General features: G+C 46.6%; 1 protein-coding gene across 1 annotated transcript in view; it reads right to left on the bottom strand.

Moving 5' to 3' along the window:
* The window catches only part of AR (androgen receptor), a 152,093-nt gene that overhangs the window by 44,753 nt on the left and 87,414 nt on the right, over positions 1-19,926 (bottom strand). Inside the window, exon 3 of the mRNA XM_027839075.1 lies at positions 8,082-8,198. Coding sequence (XP_027694876.1) covers positions 8,082-8,198 — 117 coding nt within the window. The remainder of the gene's footprint in view (positions 1-8,081; positions 8,199-19,926) is intronic.

The raw sequence follows: 19,926 nt of genomic DNA, 5'->3' as shown, positions 1-19,926 counted from the left end.
AGACTCTATGTGTGACTTTGGGTAAGTCACTTCCCCTCCTTGGGCCTCAGTTTCTCCCTCTGTAAAATGAAGGAACTGGACTCGATGGCCCCTGAGGGCCCCTTCAGCTCTAGATCTAGAGTCCTATGTGTGACCTTGGGTAAGTCACTTCCTCTCCCTTGGGTAAGCCTCAGTTTTCCCCTCTATAAAAGAAACAAACCCACAAATGGAAGGAAATCAGACTAGCTGATCTCTAACGTCCTTTCCATCTCTAACCTGCCTTACTTTCGGCAAGTCATTTCCACTCTCCAGGCCTTGGTTTCTTCCTCTGGAAAACAAGGTAGCTAGACTAGGTGATGGCTAAGGTCCCTTCTGGCTCTGACCTTCTATGGACTTTAGCAAGAGATGGGCAGTACAAAGGAGACCATTCTTTTTTTTTTTTTTGGTTGGGCAACAGGGTTAAGTGACTTGCCCAGGGTCACACAGCTAGTAAGTGTTATGTGTCTGAGTCCAGATTTGAACTCAGATCCTCCTGAATCTAGGGCCCATGCTCTATCCACTGCGCCACCTAGCTGCCCCTTAAAGGAGACCATTCTTTAGAAAATGCACATATACATGGACACACACAGACACACACGTGGCAGTTAGGTGGCACTGCAGTGGATAGCACACAGGGCCTAGAGTCAGAAGACCTGAGTTCCAATCTGGCCTCAGCCACTTAACTAGCTGTATGACCCTGGGCAAGTCACATAAGCCTGTTTGCCTCAGTTTCATCATCTGTAAAATGACCTGGAGAAGGAAATGGCAAACCACCCCAGTATCTCTGCCAAGAAAACTCCAAATGGGGTCATGGAGAGTCAGACATGATGGATACAATTAAGCAACAACAACACACATACACTACCAGAAAGGGACCATGTTTTCTTTCACATCAGCTTTGAAAAAGAGAATTTATCCTTGAGGACTTGATAGGGAAAAGTGAGAAACGTCTGTGTATTTATTCTGCTTATGGGCTGTGAAAAATCTGTAACTAACTCAGGAGAGGGAAGGCCCTTGATTGAGGTTGGGATATTTATAACTGTTTTCTCAAGTGCAAAGTGGGTAAAGGACTGAAATTCCTGAAGCAATTAGCAATATATTGTTTTCAAAAAGCAACCAGAAATACAACATGACCAAGAGAAGGTCCCTTCTGACAGCTAGGCCTTCAAGGAACCACTAACTGTCCGTGACCCCTTTGCTGAGGCCTGAAGGCTGCCAAGGAAGGCCATGGTACCCAGCCTGGAAATGGGGATGGAAAAAGGGTAATGGCTGGAAGGCTAGGTTTTTTGGCTGGGTACTCATCAAATCAGAGGACATATGTAAAGTGCCTTCTGAATGTCAACACTCTATATACATGTTAGCAATTCTCAGTCTCACTGGAGTTATTTCTCCATTTGGTACCATGTACCTTTTGAACAACTTCTTTCCTTGTTCAGCCCTAGCCAAAGGCAGGGCCCAGACCCATGCTTTTTTCCCTCCTTGCCTTTGCTTATAACATTCCCCACATCTGGAATGTTCTCTCCTGCGTTCTACTTTCACCAACCCCTCCCCCTACATCCAATCCATTTCTGACCATCCTTCAAGGCCCCATGCAATACTCTTTACCCGGTAAAGTCTTGGGTAAACTCTTCTGCCTCTGAATTCTCAACACATTCTCAGGTACTTGTCCTATTCTACTGTATATTGTGAGGCAGATATTGTGGAAATAGAGATGAATATGGAGCGTGAAACTTAGAATCAGGGGACCTTTGTTAAAGTCCTGGCTTTGCCATTTATTGCCTGTGTGGCATTGGGCCAGTCACTTCACTTCCCTGGGCCTCAGTTTCCTCCTCTGTAAAACGAGAGGTTTAGACTAGGTTGGCTCTATCAGCCTCTAGCTGGCTTCTAGATCTTGGCTCCTAGGGTTATTCACATGCCTTAGCTCCGTGAGGTCAGAGGCTGGTTACTCATCTCATTCTCTCCCCTAGTGCCCAGCCTTGCCAAGTGACAGAAATTAATCATTATGATGAATAAGGCAACACGGAAGCTTTGTATTTATAGTGAAAAGCTCTGTGACACTGAACACATCACCTTGAAGACTCAGTTTCCTTTTCTGTAAAATGGGGATAGTAAAGCTTTTACTGGAGGCAGCTAGGTGGCGCTGCAGTGGATAAAGCACTGGACCTGGAGTCAGGAAGACCTGAGTTCAAACCCTACCTCAGACACTTACTAGCTGTGTTACCCTGGGGAAGTCATTTTACCCTGTTTTCCTCAATTTCCTCATCTATAAAATGAGCTAGAGAAGGGAATGGCAAACCACTCCAGTGTCTTGGCCAACAAGACCCCACGGAAAGTACTGGCATGCTTTGGTCCATGGGGGCACAAAGAGTTGGACACAACTGGACAAGACAAGACAACACTTTTACCAGCTACCTCACAGGCTTATTTGGAGGAAATGACTTTAAGGGGCAGCAGCTAGGTGGCGCAGTGGATAGAGCACCAGCCCTGAATTCAGGAGGACCTGAGTTCAAATCCAGCCTCAGACCAAACACTCGACACTTACTAGCTGTGTGACCCTGGGCAAGTCACTTAGGCCCAATTGTCCTTAAAAAAAAAAGAAAAGAAAAGAAATAAGGAAATGACTTTAGAACTGGGTGTGCCTCAAAGTCAGGAAGATCTTTGTCTCTCTGCCTTTGCACTGCCATTCCTGACACGTGGAATGCCTTCCCTCCTCACCACCACCTCTGGAAAGCCCAGGATCCTTTCACATCTCAGTCTGAGAGTCACATTCTCTCTGAGGCCTTTCCTAATCCAACCTCCTGCCCCCAGTTACCTTGGATTACATTTTGTGCACATCCATCTATATACATGTTACCTCTGCTGAGAGCACAGAACTAGTCTCAGGTTTGTCTATCTCTAAATCTATGATCTGATGACCCGAGGCCAGGACTGTTTCTTTTTATACCTGTGTCTCAGCCAGCATGGGGTCAATCACTTAAATCTTTGCTAATTAATTCAAATCTATCCTGTGACATACACTAGCTATGTGATCCCGGGCAGGTCATTTCATTTCTCAATGCTCCATACAAGAGTCTGGGCCTACTGATTTCACAGAGTAGAGGAAATTTCCTTGCAGGGAGTTCCCTAGCCCACCTAGCCAAAGTCTCTGTCTCCAAAACACACAAGGAAGGAAGTAGGAACAAAGATTACTATCTCCAGGCCTGGAGACCAAGCCACTTACCTGCAAGTCCACAGGTCTGATTTATGGGGGTTTCATGAAAAAATAGTAATCTGCCCCTGAGGTCCAGAGAGGAATTGGCCCAAGGTCACTCAATAGGCTCCTCTTAGATCTTGAGTTAGAAGGGCCATCAGAAGGCACCAAGTTCAATCCTCTAATTTTACAGAGGAGGAAACTGAGGCCCAGGGAGAGGAAGGGACTTACCCAGGGTCACACAATTGACTTCAGAGGAAGGATTTGAACACATGTATTTCTGAATTCAGGTTCAACACTCCCTACACTAAGGTCACCTGGGGGTTACAAGCTGACCTCGGATTCAAAGTCCTCTTGACTCCAAATTTAGCACATTATGGGATGTCACTGAACTGGATTCTCCACGACATGAGAAAACCCTAAAGTTACTTTGATCTGACCCTGGAATGCACAGTGTGACTGGAGGCAGGGGTGGGGGCCAGCGCAGAATTACATAGCATATCGTTTTAATGAGCTTGGAGAAAGGTCAAAATGACTAGGCTGGATTCACACCACATGAAGCTAGAAGCTGGCTGCTTTAGCGTCCAAGGGGTCATCCTATTGGCTATTTGTTTTTTATTTGTTTACACAAGGTAAATGTTTGACGTACACTGACTGTGCAAATAATAATAAATTGGTTTGGGGGAAAGCGGAGGAGGCTGTGGAAGGTGGGACGTTTGGCTCCAAGAGGATAAGTAAGTTCTAAGTGCGTGAATTCTTTGTAACACGGGTGTGTTTTTCAGACTGGGTTCTTGGTGACCTTTTTGTGGTTTGGGGCAAATGGGGACCGCCTGGTCTCTAGCAGACAGCAGTGGGGAAGGGATGCCAAGCAAATCTGGAAGGGCTGTGAATGATCAATCCCACTTGGGTAAATCACTTCATGCTTCTGGCCTCAGTTTTCTCAGCTGTAAAATGGACTGGTGGGACCTGAGGACCTCTAAGGTTCTTTCCAGTTCAATGAACCTATGATCTATTCATTTCCTCATCCCCAAAATGAAGGGGTCCAACTAGAGGGGCTCTAGCTAGGAAGGGTGCCACAGAAGAAGGAATTCAAATAAGGAGGTCCCCCCAGATTCAGATCCTGCCCCTCACACTTATTAAGCTGTGCAACTGTGGCTCTTTAACCTTCACCTCTACAGGTAGAGAAAAGCACCTCCCTCTCTTCCTTCCCAAGGTGAGGGCCTATGGGTACCTAATGTTGCATAGACTGTGATAGAAAGCTGTTGTATTGGTTTTGCTAAACTGTTATTTTCCAAAAATTCTTTGTTATGAGGCATCTGATGGGACAAGGTTAGACAGAGAGTCAACCTTGGAAGTCAGGAAGGTCTGGATTCAAACCCTACTCGTCTTTGACACTGACTGGCTGTGTGACCCTGGGTAAGTCACCTTAGTGTCTGAGGGCCCCTGTCAACTGTCGAAAACTCAAAGATGCAACCAAGGTAGAGGCAGGACTGCACTGGTGGAGGGAATTATCTCTCTGGGACGTCTCTCTACCAATGGCATCACAGGTCTCATAATCATCATTGTTAGAGGCAGCATGGGATGGTGAATGGGGAGCTGGCCTTGGAAGTCAGGAAGACCTAGGCTTCAAGTCTTGCTTCACGCTGAATGGCTGTGGGACCGTGGGGAAGTTACTTTACTACCGCCTGCCTCAATTTCCACATCTATAAAATGGAGATGATAATGGCATCTACCTCAAAGAGTTGTTGTGAGGATCAAATGTGCTAATCATTGTAAAGCACTTAGCACAATGCCTAGCACATAGGACACACGAAATCCTTTTGTTCCTCCCTCCCTTTCTTCCTTTCCTCTTTCCTTCCTTCCTTTCTCCCCTTCCTCTTCCCTTTCTTCCTTCCTTCTTTCCCTCTTTTTTCTTTCTTTTCTTCCTTCTTTTCCTCCCTCCCTCCTTCCCTTCCTCTTTTCTTTCTTCCTTTCCTCCTTCCTTCCTTCTCCCTTTTCTTTCTTCCCTTCATTTCTTTTCTTTTTTCCTCTCTCCCTCCTTCCTTCCCTCCTCTTCCTCCTTTCTCTTCCTTCCTTCCTTTCCTCTATCCTTTCTTCCTTTCCTCTTTCCTTTCTTCCTTCCCTCTTCTTCCTCCCCTCTTCCCTTCTTTCCCTCCTTCCTTCCTTCCTTTCCTCCCCCAGGGTTCTCTAAGACTGTCTGTCTCTGCATAGGCGCCCAATCTGCCCTAGTCAAAGCCATTCCCTCACTGTGCCTTCCCTGTAGCAATGAAATCACAGGTTCAGACCAAAACAACACTTTTTGTTACAAGGGATGTCTGGCTGGGCAGAGGAAGGCTTCATTCAGGAATGAAGGAAATGTGAAAACAAAAGATATCAATAACATTCTCTCCCTATGCATTAGTGAAGCAATGATTTTTGTTTTTAAAGTGTCCTTCAATGTCTCTGAGCTTTGGATTCCTCAAGGGTTATTGGGAGGATCAGATGAGCCAAAAGCTAACGGTCTAAACCCAGTGGCCCTCAGCCTTAACTAGCTTAAAGACTTGGTTTCTAAAAAATTTGCATCTCTACTTCAATTCATACTAAGCATTTGTATTTCAGGTTCCCTTTCTGTGTCAAAGGCTCATTAAAGAGAGTATGTCATTTCATGTTTCATGAAAAAAAAATTGATAGCTCTGTTTCATTACAATTCGTTTCCCTTATAATCATATATTTTCTTTTATGTATTTAAAAATAAGATTCTGAGAAGGGAGGCAGGCCCCTTTACTTTCCCAGTCAGACAAAGTGTGTGCGTGTGTGGACGCAGACAAGGGTCTCCCCTGCATTGGACAACTGTCCTGTCTAAAATTCTAAGGTTCCTTCTAACTCTGACATTCTGCCTCATAAGTTCTCAGGGGCAGCAGATTGTAGCACAAAGACTTGCAATTCAAGTGCTGACTCTTCTTCCCTAATTGTGTCTCCTCTCCTCTCTGGGCCTCCATTTCCCCATCTGCAAGATGGGAAGAGGAAGCCAGCAGTGTGGGACACCATTCTTGGGGGCCTCTAAGGGCCTGGCTTGTGGGACAAGCGCCTTCTGGTCATCTTAGCGGGTGTGTGATGGGTCATTGTCATTATCGAAAAGCCTTGGTGTGTGCCAGCAGGGTGGGAGTGGAAGAAGGGCAGGGGAAGAGATGGGCAGCAGGTGGGAAACAAGGCAGGCCTGGCAGATATGCGCATGGGCACACGAGCCACGGGCAGCTCTCTGAAAGAGGGTGAGGGGACAGCCAGAGAGGTGTAATTGCTATAAATTAGGCCCAGGGAGGGAGAGGAGAGGACCAGGCTTTGTGCACAGGGCTCTTTGTGTTTGCTGGGCTGATCACCTCTAATAAGGTACCAGGGTGCTAGGAATAGGTTTGCCTTTCTCCCATTCTGATTTCTAAATCAAAGTGGCCTAATGAGCCTGCTTTTCTCATGGAAAATGCAAGTCCTTGAAGGAAGCAGCATTCTGGGAGGCGGGGAATGGAGGTAGGGAAGGAGGAATGGAGGGGAGGGGAGGGATACTGGTTCCAGGCAGATGTAAACACGTAGAAATGAGGCCTAGAGCTCAAAGTAGCTCTCCTCCCTGCCACTGGTCAGAGCATCAGCAAACTGGGCTGGCATCTTCTGGTCTGGTGCTTGGGCCAGAGAACAGGAGGGTGCCAGGCTAGGGGTTGGGGAAAGGCAAAGGGAAAGCCCCCTGTGAAAGAGCTAGGCTCCTCTCAGCAGCTGGCCAGCCACAGACCTGCAGCAGAGCCCCTTGGAAAATGGTGCTGCATGAATGGCTTGGGAGAGAAAATACAATAATTCCTGCTTATCTCTGGGTATAATGTGGAGTAGGAAATTTACTGGGTGGATTTGGCAACTAAGACTACAGGCTCTGTGCAGGACAGAGCTAAGATGGGCAGCATGGAGCCCAACAGGAGCAAAGAAGAGGCAGCCGTTGCCTCAAGCCCTAACAAGGGCTCCAACCTTTCCTCTGCTCAGAGACTTATACATATCTGGCAGCTGATCAAAGCCAGAAGAACTCAGATCTCTTCTGGAAGAGCTCAGGGCCTTGAGAGAAGGGAAAGCTGAGAACCCAGGTACTGACTGGCTAACAGAGTATAGCTCTGGGAATCAAGCTATGTGGGTGGTTTGCCCTCAAGCACAGGATCACAAAAGCATGCATTCTGAACTGGATGGAATCTTAAAGACCTTACAGTACAGCCCTCTCATTTTACAGATGAGGAAAATGAGGGAGTGAGTGACAGAGCTTAAATACAAATCCAGGTTTTCTGACTCCAAATCCAGAGCTGTTCCCAATAGATTATGTATCTTTGCATTTCTTTCTATTTTCTGTTTGCCTGGAGAAGTCTTGTATACTGGGTTATACTCTGAGTTGCCTCAGGTGTTAGGTCTTAAATACCTAAAGAGGCCAGGCAGTAAGGCATAAGGCTGTATTTCAGTGGTCAGTGACAGGTGCACCCTTGACAACCTTTTAGCCCTTCCCTATTCCCTCCATTGTGCCTGGGTCAAAGGTGTCAGCTTCTATATGCTCCTCAAAATTTGGGGCAGGGCCTGGAGCAGAACTGTGTACCTTAGTCCTTTGACCCCCAAGCTGCCACTCAAGCAAGTAACCCTAAGATTTCCTAGTGACAACCTAATCTGTGGCCGGATGGCCGCTTACTGCTACTCAATTGGTCTACCCAATCACAGAGGGTTCTGTGGCATGTTTGGGGGCTCCTGACAGTCTCAGTGGGGATGCAAGGAGGTAAAGTGTCCCAGGCCATGTAAGCTGGCCTGTATCTAGAACCTTGATTCCTCCTCAGGATTATGTGAGCGGAAAATCCACTCTAAAAAACAAAGACTCTGAACGTACCTCCAAGGGTCATCCCTGCTTCATAGCACTTTCGGAGCCGACATGACGGACAATTTTTCCTTCTGAATTTATCGATGGTACAATCATTCCTGCTGGCACACAGGTACTTTTGTTTCCCTAGAAGAGCAAAAGACAGAAGCAGATGGACCTGTTAATGTGTCTCCAGAGTCTCTCCTTGAGTTGTTTCTAGGCAAGAGGGGCAGAAAGATAAATTCTGCCTGATGAGTGAAGGAGACAAAAGACCAGCAAGGAAAAAAAAAAACTGAAATCCAAACCAATGATTAAAACAAAATGGTAGAGCATTGGTAGGAGTCGTGTAAACATCCAAGGCAGGGGAGGACAGAACAATGAACAAATGTATTAAATCAGCTGCTGTGGAGGCTAAAGTAATCAGTTGTAAGATGCTTGCTCATCATTAAAACCACTAGTACCCACGAGTAAACGATGACAATTGAAAATTACCACTCTTCCATTATTTCACGGCAAGGACTCAGGCTCAGCCAACATTCCCCCATATTGACACCTGTAATTAAGGCCCAGTGTCTTCCTGATCCTTTTTCACAATAACAGCACAGGTCAGAACCTACAATAAACAACTCCACAGGGAGCAAGAAACGATTTGGTGATCGCTAGAAATCACTTCTCAGTGTGTAAGCCGTGGAGATGAAAGGAAGGGGAAACCCAGTCTTTCTGTACAAAAAAGGAAGTGGGATGGTGTGGGTGGGGGGAGGGGAGGGGTTGGGGGGTGTGTGAAAGCAGAGGTGGCGTTCATTAGATGACTCTTAAGGTCTCTTTCCGCTCTCATGATCAACCACCTAAGCTCTCTGAAGCTCCCAGTGGATGGAGGAAGATAGCGGGTAGCCGACGAGTCAACAAAGCATTTATTAAATGTCAACTATGTGCCTGACGTGCACTCATTTAGACTTTTAGTCTAAAAGGTACATGTTCCACTCCATCCACCTTCCCCCTAGCCCTTTTCTCTTTGGTGAATGATTTTTTTTGCTTGGGTAGATAGAGTAAGAGCAATGTGGACTTTTTTTGGTAGGGGGTTTGCTATACCTCGAGGTAGAGAGAAAAGAAGGGAGATTTAATGGGAACTAACACCTAGGGGCAAGATGAAAGAATTATTATAGGCAATCTGAGAGTGTTTGAGCTTGGAGGGCCATGGCACATGGAATTTTAGAGCTGGAAGAAACTCCATAAAATATTAAGCTAGAAGGAAGGGGCATTTAAAACAAAGACTGTCAGAACTAGAAGGGGTGGTGGGAGGGATTTTAGGATAGAGGAGGTCAGAGCTGGGGGGGCAGAGCTTTAGAATATGGAATGGCAGAGATGGGTGGGACAAAGATTATAAAGTATCAGAAGCAGAAGGGAGCTTAGAACAAAGACCACAGAATAATGCCGGAAATGGAAAAGACTTTAGGACAGAAACTCATTTAGTTCGACTCATTTTTCCAGATTACAAAGAGTTCAGTTTTCTTCTCCCCTTCTTTGCTTATTATAGAGGCCCAACTCAGAGACAGTGAAGGTATCTATCCATCAGATTGGGACGTGTGGGCGTGCAAAATGTAGTTGGCGTGCCTTCCAGGGACCATCTGTCAGTCTGTGGCAAGAACTTTGATCTCCCTCCTGTTAATGATAGCCGTTAGCTTCAATGTTAGTGGGGCTATATAAACAGAACTCTTGACAAGTAATTATCTCATCTCTTTTCCTTCATTTCTGCTGAGGACTCTAACATCCACACGATGATATGTGTGGTGTGTGTTTTGTGTTGCCCTGGGGTGTCAGCTCCTTGACAAGGCAGAGTGCAGTGCATTCTGGGACAGTGCCTAAGACATCACCTTGTCTGCTCAGGAACTCTGAGCCAATGCCTGGCAGCTCCTGCTTTGGAACCATTCTGCTATTATTGAAACAGATTTGGGCCAGTGGCCATTTGTTTGCCTTCTTTATTTGGTCCCACCGGAAAGGAAGCATGGTGGTAAAGACCAGGAAATGGGAATCCTCACCCTGCTTTCCTGTAGACTGGTGCATTGTTTCTGACCATCCATATAGAAAGACATCAGATCATACAATCAGAGCTCCTAGAGCTGGAAGGGACCTCAGAGGGCATAGAATCCAACCTTTGCATTTTATAGAAGGGGAAACTGAGGCTTAGGGAGGTGAAATGATCTCTTAGAAGCCATCTAGTCCCCATCCCCCCAACAATTTTGCAGATGATTTAATATTCAGATGACTTCACCAAAGTCAGACAGGTAGTGAGAGTGTTAGAGGCAGGATTTCAAGAGCTACTGCTGATACTGTTGGGGGTGGGGTGGAAATCATGGCAGACCAGGCAGCTGGGAGGTATCAGAAAGAAAGCTGTCCGAGGGCAGAGGCTAACTCTGCTTTCTGTCGAATGGCCCTCATCCCATGGGGACCATTCAAGCCCTTCACCTCCTGCTGGAGGCCAGCTCACAGGCTGCCTTGAAGCCCCCAGCTTTCATGCCGTCTCCTAGGTGACCGGAGCGTCAACACTGCTAACACCCACTCCTCTCCAGCTCTCCATCCTTGGGGGCTACTAATGTTACACAGCCAAGCTCTTTGTTTGACACCACTGACCTCCATCAGCCAAATTACATCAACAACCTATAATCAAGGTCTAAATCACTGAGCTCTCTTGGAAAGGAATAATCCCCTCTCACTGGTTGCAGGAGAGGAGGTCACAGTGTGGCCCTGAAAAACCAAGCAGGCATTAAAATACTTGGTCATCTTGCTTCTTAGAAGCAGATCAGAATGCCCCAGGCCCTTTGACAACCGTGAATAATTACACAGAGAACAGGGAAGAGGCCCCTTCAGAGGCAGCTGGCTCCACAGCTCTGCACTGCCCACGCCTCCCTACCTTCTCTCACTCCTATTCACAGGCCCTTTAGAGGTGGCAGCCTTAAAGGAGGCACTGAGGTTTCCCCCGGAAGAGCCTCTGAGAAAAATACAACAGTGGCCCTGGAGTCAAACAACCTGGGTTCGAATCCTTCCTCTGATGTTTATTCTGTGTAGCCTTGGACAGGGCCTCAGTTTCCCTATATGTAAAGGTTGTGGGCTTGATGCTATCTGAGGTCTCTTCTAGTTCTAGCTCTAGGATCTTAGATATGATTGTAGACAAGTCATTCTGCTTCTGTGAGGATCGGTTTCCCCATCTGTTAAATGAAGGAGGTGGATTCATTGGCTGCCAGGATCCTTTCCAGTTCTAGGTCTAGGAGGCCCTGATTCTAGTGGTACTAACATGGCGGGCCTGGTGGGACTGGTTGGGTTTCTTCATTTTGTTCCCCGTGCAAGTCACAATCACAGAATCTCTGATGCAGAAAAACCCAAGGGGGTATCTAGTCCAACCTGTATCTCAACAGGAATCCCGAAGGGCGCTCATCCGGCCTCCGGTGACAGGAGACTTGGCGCCTCTCAAGGCAGCCAATTCCATGGCTGAACAACTCTAATTGTTAGGAAGCCTTTTCCTTTACTATTCAGATTGAATTCTGGGACCATGCACAGGAAGCCTAACCAAGGTCCTATTTGATGGTGGTGATGGAGAAGAGGTAGAGCTGGGGTGAGGAAATCACCTACAAACCAGGATCACTTTGATGGTCATGGCCTATGACCTGTGGGCACACTGAGGAACGCAGGGCTTAGACTTGCCTTTGTCAGAGCATTGCAAGCTGGGAGGCACCTCGGTGAGCAAGTCATAATCCGTAATAACAACTGCCATTTACATAGCACCTACTAAGCGCCAGGTACCGTGCTTAGTGCTTTACAATTATCATCTCATTTGAGCTTCACAACAACCCCAGGAGGTAGGTGCCTTTATGATTTCTATTTTACAGATAAGGAAATGGAGGCAGACAGGTTAAATGACTTGCCCAGGGTCACACAGCTAGTAAGTGTCTGAAGTGGGATTTGAGCTCAGCTCAAAGCCCAGCTCTCCATCCACTGTGTTACCAGCTGCCAACTTGACAGCAGTCAAGAAGTCCTGGGCCTGAATCCTGCCTCACACACAAGTTGTGTGACCCCCCCCAAGTTATTTTTACCTCTTTGAGCTAGCCTCAGTCTCCTCATCTGTAAAATGGGGGGGTCATTAGATTTTTGATGGTCCCTAAGGTCCCTTCCAACTCTCAGTCTGTGATCCCATAATCTTCCTTTACCGACAAGGAAATATCTACCATGATACAGTGGAGAGAACATTAGATCTGGGTGAAGGGACATGGGGTCAAGTTGTATGTTTTTAGACACCTTAGAAGACACTTTAATGTCTTCTCCAGTGCCGCCAGGATTCCTCTCCAGTGCAATTTCATTTTCCTGTTCTCCTCTATCTTGGCTCAAGCAGCATACATTAAATTGAACGCGCACATACGATGTCACCAAAATGGGAGGTCAAGTATCTCTCCCTTGAGTGACCTTGACAGAGACATGAAGGGAGATAATCGGTATGGCAGCAGAAGGCTGCTCTGGGGTCAAGACTTCTCTCTCCTAGGCTCCAGCACATTTGACATGGTGCCAATCACAGGCACCCATCAAGGACAGATTCTTCAGAGTAGGTCTCAATGAGTCCTGCTTCCTCCTCTTCCCAGGGGGCTGTTCTGCTGGCGGAGCTGAAGGGCCCCAAGCTAGTAAGACAGGATAGCTGTTTCCGAGGGCCCAACCTCACCCCCAGCAAGGGAGTCAGTGCTAGTGATCACAATCATCTGAGTTGACCTCTCTGCCACTTGGGATATTGAGAGATGGTGAGAGCTTACCTTGGGAGTCAGGAAGACCTGTGTTTGATTCCTGCTTCACTTACTACCTATGTGATGCTAGGCAAGTAACTTAACCTGCCTGGGCCTCAGGTTCCTCAACTGCAAATAAAGTGATTGGACTCAGAATCACAGAAATTGAGAGGTGGACGGGACCTCAGCAGCCATCCAGTGTAACTCACATGTCAAAGGGACCCCCACTAAAACTGACCAAGTAGTTGCCTAGACTTTTCAAGGAAGGGGAACCTATCACCTCTGGAGGCAGCCACAGTTCTCATTGTTAGAAGTTTGCCCTGACATCCAGCCAAAATTGGCCACTTTCCACCTTCTCCTCCTGTTTCCTCCTTCTCCATCACTCCTAGTTCTGCCCTCTGGTGCCAAACAGCACAAGACTGGCACGTCCTCCACATACAGATACTTAGACAGTCTTCTTTTCTCCAAGTTTGCCATGCCCAGTTTTTTTTTTTTTTTTGCCTAAGCAATGGGGTTAAGTGACTTACCCAGGGTCACACAGCTAGTAAGGGTCAAGTGTCTGAGGCTGAATTTGAACTCAGGTCCTCCTGACTCCAGGGCCGGTGCTCCATCCACTGCACCACCTAGCTGCCCCCTATGCCCAGTTCTTTTGACAGCTCTTCATATGTCTTGAACTCGAGGGCCTTCCCCCCACCCTGGATGCCCTCCTCTGGATACCCTCTCTAGCTTATCAGTGTTCTTAAACCACAGTGCCCAATACTCAACACTGATGGTCTGATGAGGGCTGAGTATAGAGAAACTACTGTTTCCATATTCCTGAAAGCTATGGTTCTTCTGAAATGTAGCCCACGATCCCATGAGCTATTTGGGTTGACCCACCACACTGCTGACTCATGATGAGTTTGCAGGCCACTGAAATCTCCAAGTTCTTTACAACATGACTGTTTGCTTATCCATACCTCAGCACATCTTACATTGGTGACAGTGATTTTTTTTTTTGTACCCAAGTGCATTGATCCCTACTGATCTCCATTTGATCAGACCCAGCCCAGTGTTTAAGGCAGTCTAAAGCTTTTTGGATCTTGACTCTGTCATCCAGTGGGAGGATCCCAGCTCTTTCTCCCAGCTTTGGGTCACATACAAAGCTGACCTTATCCAAATCATTGAAAAAAAAAAAGTTAAAAAGCCTAGGGCCATATACAGATAGATCTCTGGGGATTCTTTACTGGAGATACCCTGCCACAGTAAAAAACTGAACCATTAACAACTAATTTCTTTTTGAGTCTGGTTATACAACCAGTTGGGAATTCATCTGATTGCATTATCAAATCTATACCTTTCTATCTTTTCCACAAGAAGAGATGAGATACTTGCTCAAAAGCTTTGCTAAAATCCAGGGAAACTCTATCCCCAGAATTCTCCTCAACTGCTAGTTTAGTCATCCTGTCAAAAGAAGGAATAAGGTTAGTCTGGTATGACCTGTTCTTGATCGTAACTGCCTTTTCTAGATGTTTGCCAGCCATCTCTTTAATGGTCAGTTCTAGATTTTCCCCAGGAATCAAAGTCAAGATTTTGCTTCTTTTCTCTTTTGTTTGAAAATGGGGACATTTGCCCTTCTCAAACCCTGTGGAATCTCTCCCATTTTCAATGAGCTCCAGGCTCAAAATCTTAGACCTTATGAAATCTCTTCTTTCTGGATACTCTCTGTACCCTCTGGGGACCATGTATCCCCTCACCTTTGCCCTGGCCAAGTACTGCAGCTGCTGCTGCTCTAGCCTCTATACAGGACCACCAGGGAGCATGTATGGGAGGAGCTAGATCACTGGGCAATGCACAGCCTGGGACCGTGCAGCCTCATCTTCTCTGGGTCATTTCCTATCCTGCCATCTAGGACATCTAGCCCCCCCCCCCCCCCCACTTTATATAGCCTACTCTAAGAACTGCCATCATATCATGGCTATCATTGCCTCTGGAAGGGGGAGTGTCTATAGACTTCCCGGTGGTTATACTCACCATCCTTGTGACTTCTCACATTCCAACTGCCTTCCTGAGCTCCCATTCCCCTCTATGTGTTGTCTCCCCCATGAGAATGTAAGCTCTTTTAGGAATAGGGACTGTCTTCCTTTTGTATTTGACTCCTTATAACTTAGCATGGCACCTGGAACACGGTAAGCACTTCGTTCATTCATTCATTCTCTCCACGATTTGCTTCTCAGACACCGCTTTTTCTTGATTCTCCTCCTACCTGACCCATGGCCCTTTTCTCTTTCTCTACTGAACAGAAACAATATTCTGGTGGTCATCCCTACCTGGATGGAACGGAGACAAATCAGACAAAATCTGTCTAAAACAGAACTCATTCTGCATCCCCACTCCCACCCCTCCTCCAGACTTCCCTACCACCGCTCCAGTCACTCAGGTCTGGGACCTCGATGGCACTCTGACTCTTTCCTCCTTCACCCCTCCTTCTTAATCATTTGCCAAGCCTTGATAATCTCACCTCCATAACACTTCTCGAATCTGTCCCCCACTCACACTGCCATCCCTCTTGTTCGGCCCATCAGGGCTCTTGTCTGGCCCATCAGGGCTCTTGTCTGAGCTGGGCCTCTCAACTGGTCTCCCAGTCCCTGGCCTCTCCCATCGCCAATTCATCCTGAACACAGCTGCCATAAATTGTCCTAAGTAAGACAGGGCTGACCATCTCACTTTCCTGCTTCAAAACAAAAGAAATCAAAACCAACCAGACAGCTGTGGTTCCCTATTGTTGCCAAAAGAAAATATTAACCCCTCAGTCCAGTCTCCATAGTCTGACTCCTGGCTACTTTTTCAGGTCTTTCATTTCACATTCTGATGTTCCAGCCAAACTAGCTTGTTAGCTGTTGTCTAAACTCGCCAATCATCTCCCACCCCCACACCTTTACCCAGGATACCAACCATGTCTGGAAGGCTGTCTCTCGTCACCTCTATATCATAGTATCTTTGGCTTCTTTTAAATGTCCCCTCCATCCTGAGACTATTTGGTATTTACTTATCTGTGTACATGTTGTATCTTTGCACCATTCCTCCCACCCTCCCCCCTTACAGTTAGAACATAACTCCTCCAGGGTGGGGACTGCTGAACTTTTGTCTTTGCTTGCCGGGTGCGTTACACAGTAAGCGACTGGTGTCTGTTGAAGTGAATTGCATAAGAGTTTCCATTTCTACATCACTCTGGGGATTTAAAAAGTCTATCAGACCCAAATTCAAATCCAGTTTAACCTTCCTGGGACTCAGTTTCCTCTTTTGTCAAAGTGAGGGAGTTGAGTCAGAATTTGAACTTAGGTCTTCTGAGTCTACTAATTTGATGAGCTACCTATTTCTATTCCTTTTCCCACCTCCCCTTCACACAACCCTCTCAGGGAGAGTTGAGAACAAAGGAAGTGTTTGCTAAGTATCTGATGACTGACAGATGATTTGCACTAGGTAAGGAACTGTCTACAGGACTGCCATGCCTTTCTACAAGCTGCCCCAAAGGACTATGGGCCCAAGTTCCCCAAGTAAGTGTCTTGTTATTTAACTGGGCTCATCAGCCATCTGGCTTAGTCTGCTGGAAAGGAAATCCAGGCCCGAGGTCCAGCTTCAATGTTTCCTAGTTTCAATGTGACTTTGGCCTTGTTACTTCAGCCTTGCAAACCTCAGTTTCCCCTTCAAGGAAATACTCTGGCCTTCCTACTTCGCTGACTGCACAAAAAAAGGGTTTAGTAGGAGATCGTGTGTGTGTGTGTGTGTGTGTGTGTGTGTGTGTGTGTTCACTCCTACCTTTCTCCTAACACCTGCAAGCATCCCTCCATCAGTTTGACAGCACCCCATGGGGTTTGCTAATACAATCGAGGCCTGTCTGAATGGCTGCTCCGTGAGTAAGGTCAATTGCATTGGGAAAACACTGCCATTTTAATTGTGATTCATGTAACAGATGTGTTACTGAAAACTCTGGGCAAATCAAATTCAATCTGAAATGCCCAAGGGGAGCTGGTTGTTTGAAGGCACCCTGTGTTGCATCCTTTCAAACAGAAAAATAAATCCTTTGAAAGTGAATAAACACCCGCTAATATGGTTTCACAGGTTTGTGTTTACTGAAGATTCCACCTGAATCATCGCAGGCACCACTGTCATCATGTTTAGCACACTGTTGATCTTCTATTGAGGCAATCGCCTCTCCTGTAAGATGTCCTTGCTTGCCACCATTGTGGCAGAGCGCACTCTATCTACGTACCAGGAGAGCGAGTCAACGGGTCATGTCTGCACATGGGTATAGGGGAAGGAGCTCCAGATTTGGAGACAGAGGGTTTCAGTTCAAATCTCCATTTGGCAACTTACTGATTGTGTAACCTTGGGTTAGTCATTGACCCTCTTTAGGCCTTAGTTTCATCATCCATCAAATGACAAGGTTGGGCTCAATGATCTCTAAGTCTGATGATTTTCTGCGTTTAGGCCTGGGGGAGGAGCTGGTAGTATCATCAGGGTCATGCAACTGTAGCCTCCAAGTTGAAAGGGCTCTTAGAGGTCATCTGGTCTACTCAAGAATTTCCCTCTACACCTCTGACAAACTCAGCTTTAATATCTTCACTGATGGGAAGCTCACAACCATTCAGGGCAGCCAGTTCCTTTGATGAATGGTCAGTTAACTGGCACTTGGTAAGCACTCACTATACGCTAGACTCCAGGAATACAAAGAAAGCCAAAGATGGTCCCTGCCCTCAAGGAGCTCACATTCTAATGGGGGAGACAACAGACAAACAACTCTGTACATATAAGAAGTTATGTAGAGAGGAGATGGTTGGTGCTCTCAGAGGGGAAGGTATTAGTAGCAAGCTTACCTTTCCAGCCTGATTACACATTATTCTCTTTCCTGAACACAAAGGTCCAGTCAACTGGCCATCTTTACAATGCCTCGTCTCCTGCCTTGGTATCTTTGCACTGGCTGTTCTCTCACACCTGGGGAATGCCCTCCTTCCTCACCTCCCATTGGTAGAATCCCTTGTTCCCTTCAAGGCTCAACTTCAGTACAACTCTCTCTGTCTCTCTCTCCTTCTCTCCTCTCTTCTCTTTCTCTCTCTGTCTCTCCTCTCTTTCTTCTTCTTCTTCTTCTTCTCTCTCTCTCAGATTTTAATGCCCTCCCCTCCCCATGGCTTTGTGTCTAGTTTTATCCACATGTACCAGGTGTTTTTCCAGCTTATGAAGCACCCTGAGGGCAGGGACTGTTTGTGCTTTTGTCTTTGTATTCTCTGTACTTAGCATGGTGGTAGGCATGTCACAGGTGCTTAATAAATGCTTCATGGATCATAGCTTTTTATAGCTGGGAGGAGACCTTAAAAGGCATGGAGTCCAATCCCCACATTCCACAGAGGAGGAAACTGATAGAGAGGTTAACAGCCATGCCTAGGGTCTCTGTTACTAAGTATCTTAGGAGGAATTTGAACCCAGGTCCTCAGGCCTCCAAATCCAGTGCCTTGTCTACTATCATACAGTGTTTGTTGGGTGATTGCTTGCTTGATACTTACCTGATGGATACCCCCAAGGGGAAACCAGGAAGAGCATTTTCAGCACTTCTAGTTCCTTGGCTGATTTACCACAAGATATTTGTCAAATGCTGGAGCACTGGCCAGTGCCATTCACCAAGAATGAAAAAGTGCCTTGTGTATGTGTCCCCTCTGCTGACATGGGTGGTGGGGGTGGGGGTTCAAATTCCTCCCCAGTGGGTAACCCTAGGGTAGTGCAGTTGCCATCTTCCAGCTCTGCCAACCCAATGGGCCAAGGAGGAGTCCTGAAGCACGGCCAGAGGGCTGGGGGTGGGGTGGGTGCACTCACTGCTAGGGTTCAACGGTGGAACTTCAAGAACATGACTGCAACAGAGAAGACATTCATTTTACTGATCCAGGGGCCTCCCCCCTGCCCCGCCCTTCCACCTTGAAACCTTCATGCTGAAGGCTGAAGGCTGACTGAGTGTCAACTGTGATTTTTCAAGCCTATCCTAGAATCTCTCTGGCCCACTTCGGGATTCACCTCTGCTTTAAACTGGTGTTTGCCCCTCAAAGTTGGCATTGCCCAGGTCTACTTCTTGACCAGGCCTGGTCTCTTGGGTTTGGAAGGTCACTTTTTTCCCCATGGAAGGAGTTCCCCTCGGTCCCTCATGGGGATTCAAAATAAGAAGTCTGTTCTAAGGGAAGATAACAAGCTCTCCCACTGGAACCTCTGTCCTAAATTTAGAGTTAGAAGGGATTTCAAAGGCCATCTAATTGTCTTCCCTCCCTCCCCCTGACTTTCATTTTACAGAGGAGGAAACAGAAGCCCAGAGAGGGGAAATTATTTTTTCAAGATAATTCACATGATCACAAGTCTACAGTTGGAAGGAACCCAAGAGGTCATCTAGCCTAGCGCTTCTTAAACCATGGGTCATGACCTCCAGTTCATGAAGCACTGAGGGGTCATGGGTAGAAAAAGTTTAAGAAGCCCTGGTCACTTCAGAAAAACCTGGAAAGACTTGTATGGACTGATGCTGAGTGAAGTGAGCAGAACCAGGAAAACGCTGTGCGATGACCAACTTTGATAGACTTAACCCTTCCCAGCAATACAAGGATCTAAGACATCTCCAAAGGCCTCATGATGGAAAATGCTATCCACAAAGAAGAAAGAACTATGGAGTTTGAATGCAGATCAAAGCATGCTATTTGCTATTTTTTTTCTTCTGTTGTGTTTTGTTTCCTCTTTCTGGTGGTTCCTCCTATTGGTTCTAATTCTTACAACATCACTAATGTGAAAATATGTTTAATAGGAATGTATATGTATAGCGTATATCAGATTGCACGCCGTCTTGGGGGAGGGAGTTGGAGAGGGAGGGAGAGAAAAAATTTAAAACTCAAAAGCTTATTGGGGCAGCTAGGTGGAGCAGTGGATACAGCACCGGCCCTGAAGTCAGGAGGGCCTAGGTTCAAATCCGGCCTCAGACCAAACACTTGACACTTACTAGTTGTGTGACCCCGGGCAAGTCACTTAACCCCAATTGCAAAAAAAAAAAAAAAAAAAGCTTATGGAAGTGATTGTTGATAAATCAAAATAAATTAATAAAAAATTAAAAA

Source organism: Vombatus ursinus, unplaced genomic scaffold, assembly GCF_900497805.2.
Source record: "Vombatus ursinus unplaced genomic scaffold, bare-nosed wombat genome assembly UNPS02004677.1, whole genome shotgun sequence".
Classification (NCBI taxonomy): Eukaryota; Metazoa; Chordata; class Mammalia; order Diprotodontia; family Vombatidae; genus Vombatus; species Vombatus ursinus.
Note: the sequence above shows the minus strand (reverse complement) of the source record. Positions and strands in the feature narration are given on the sequence as shown.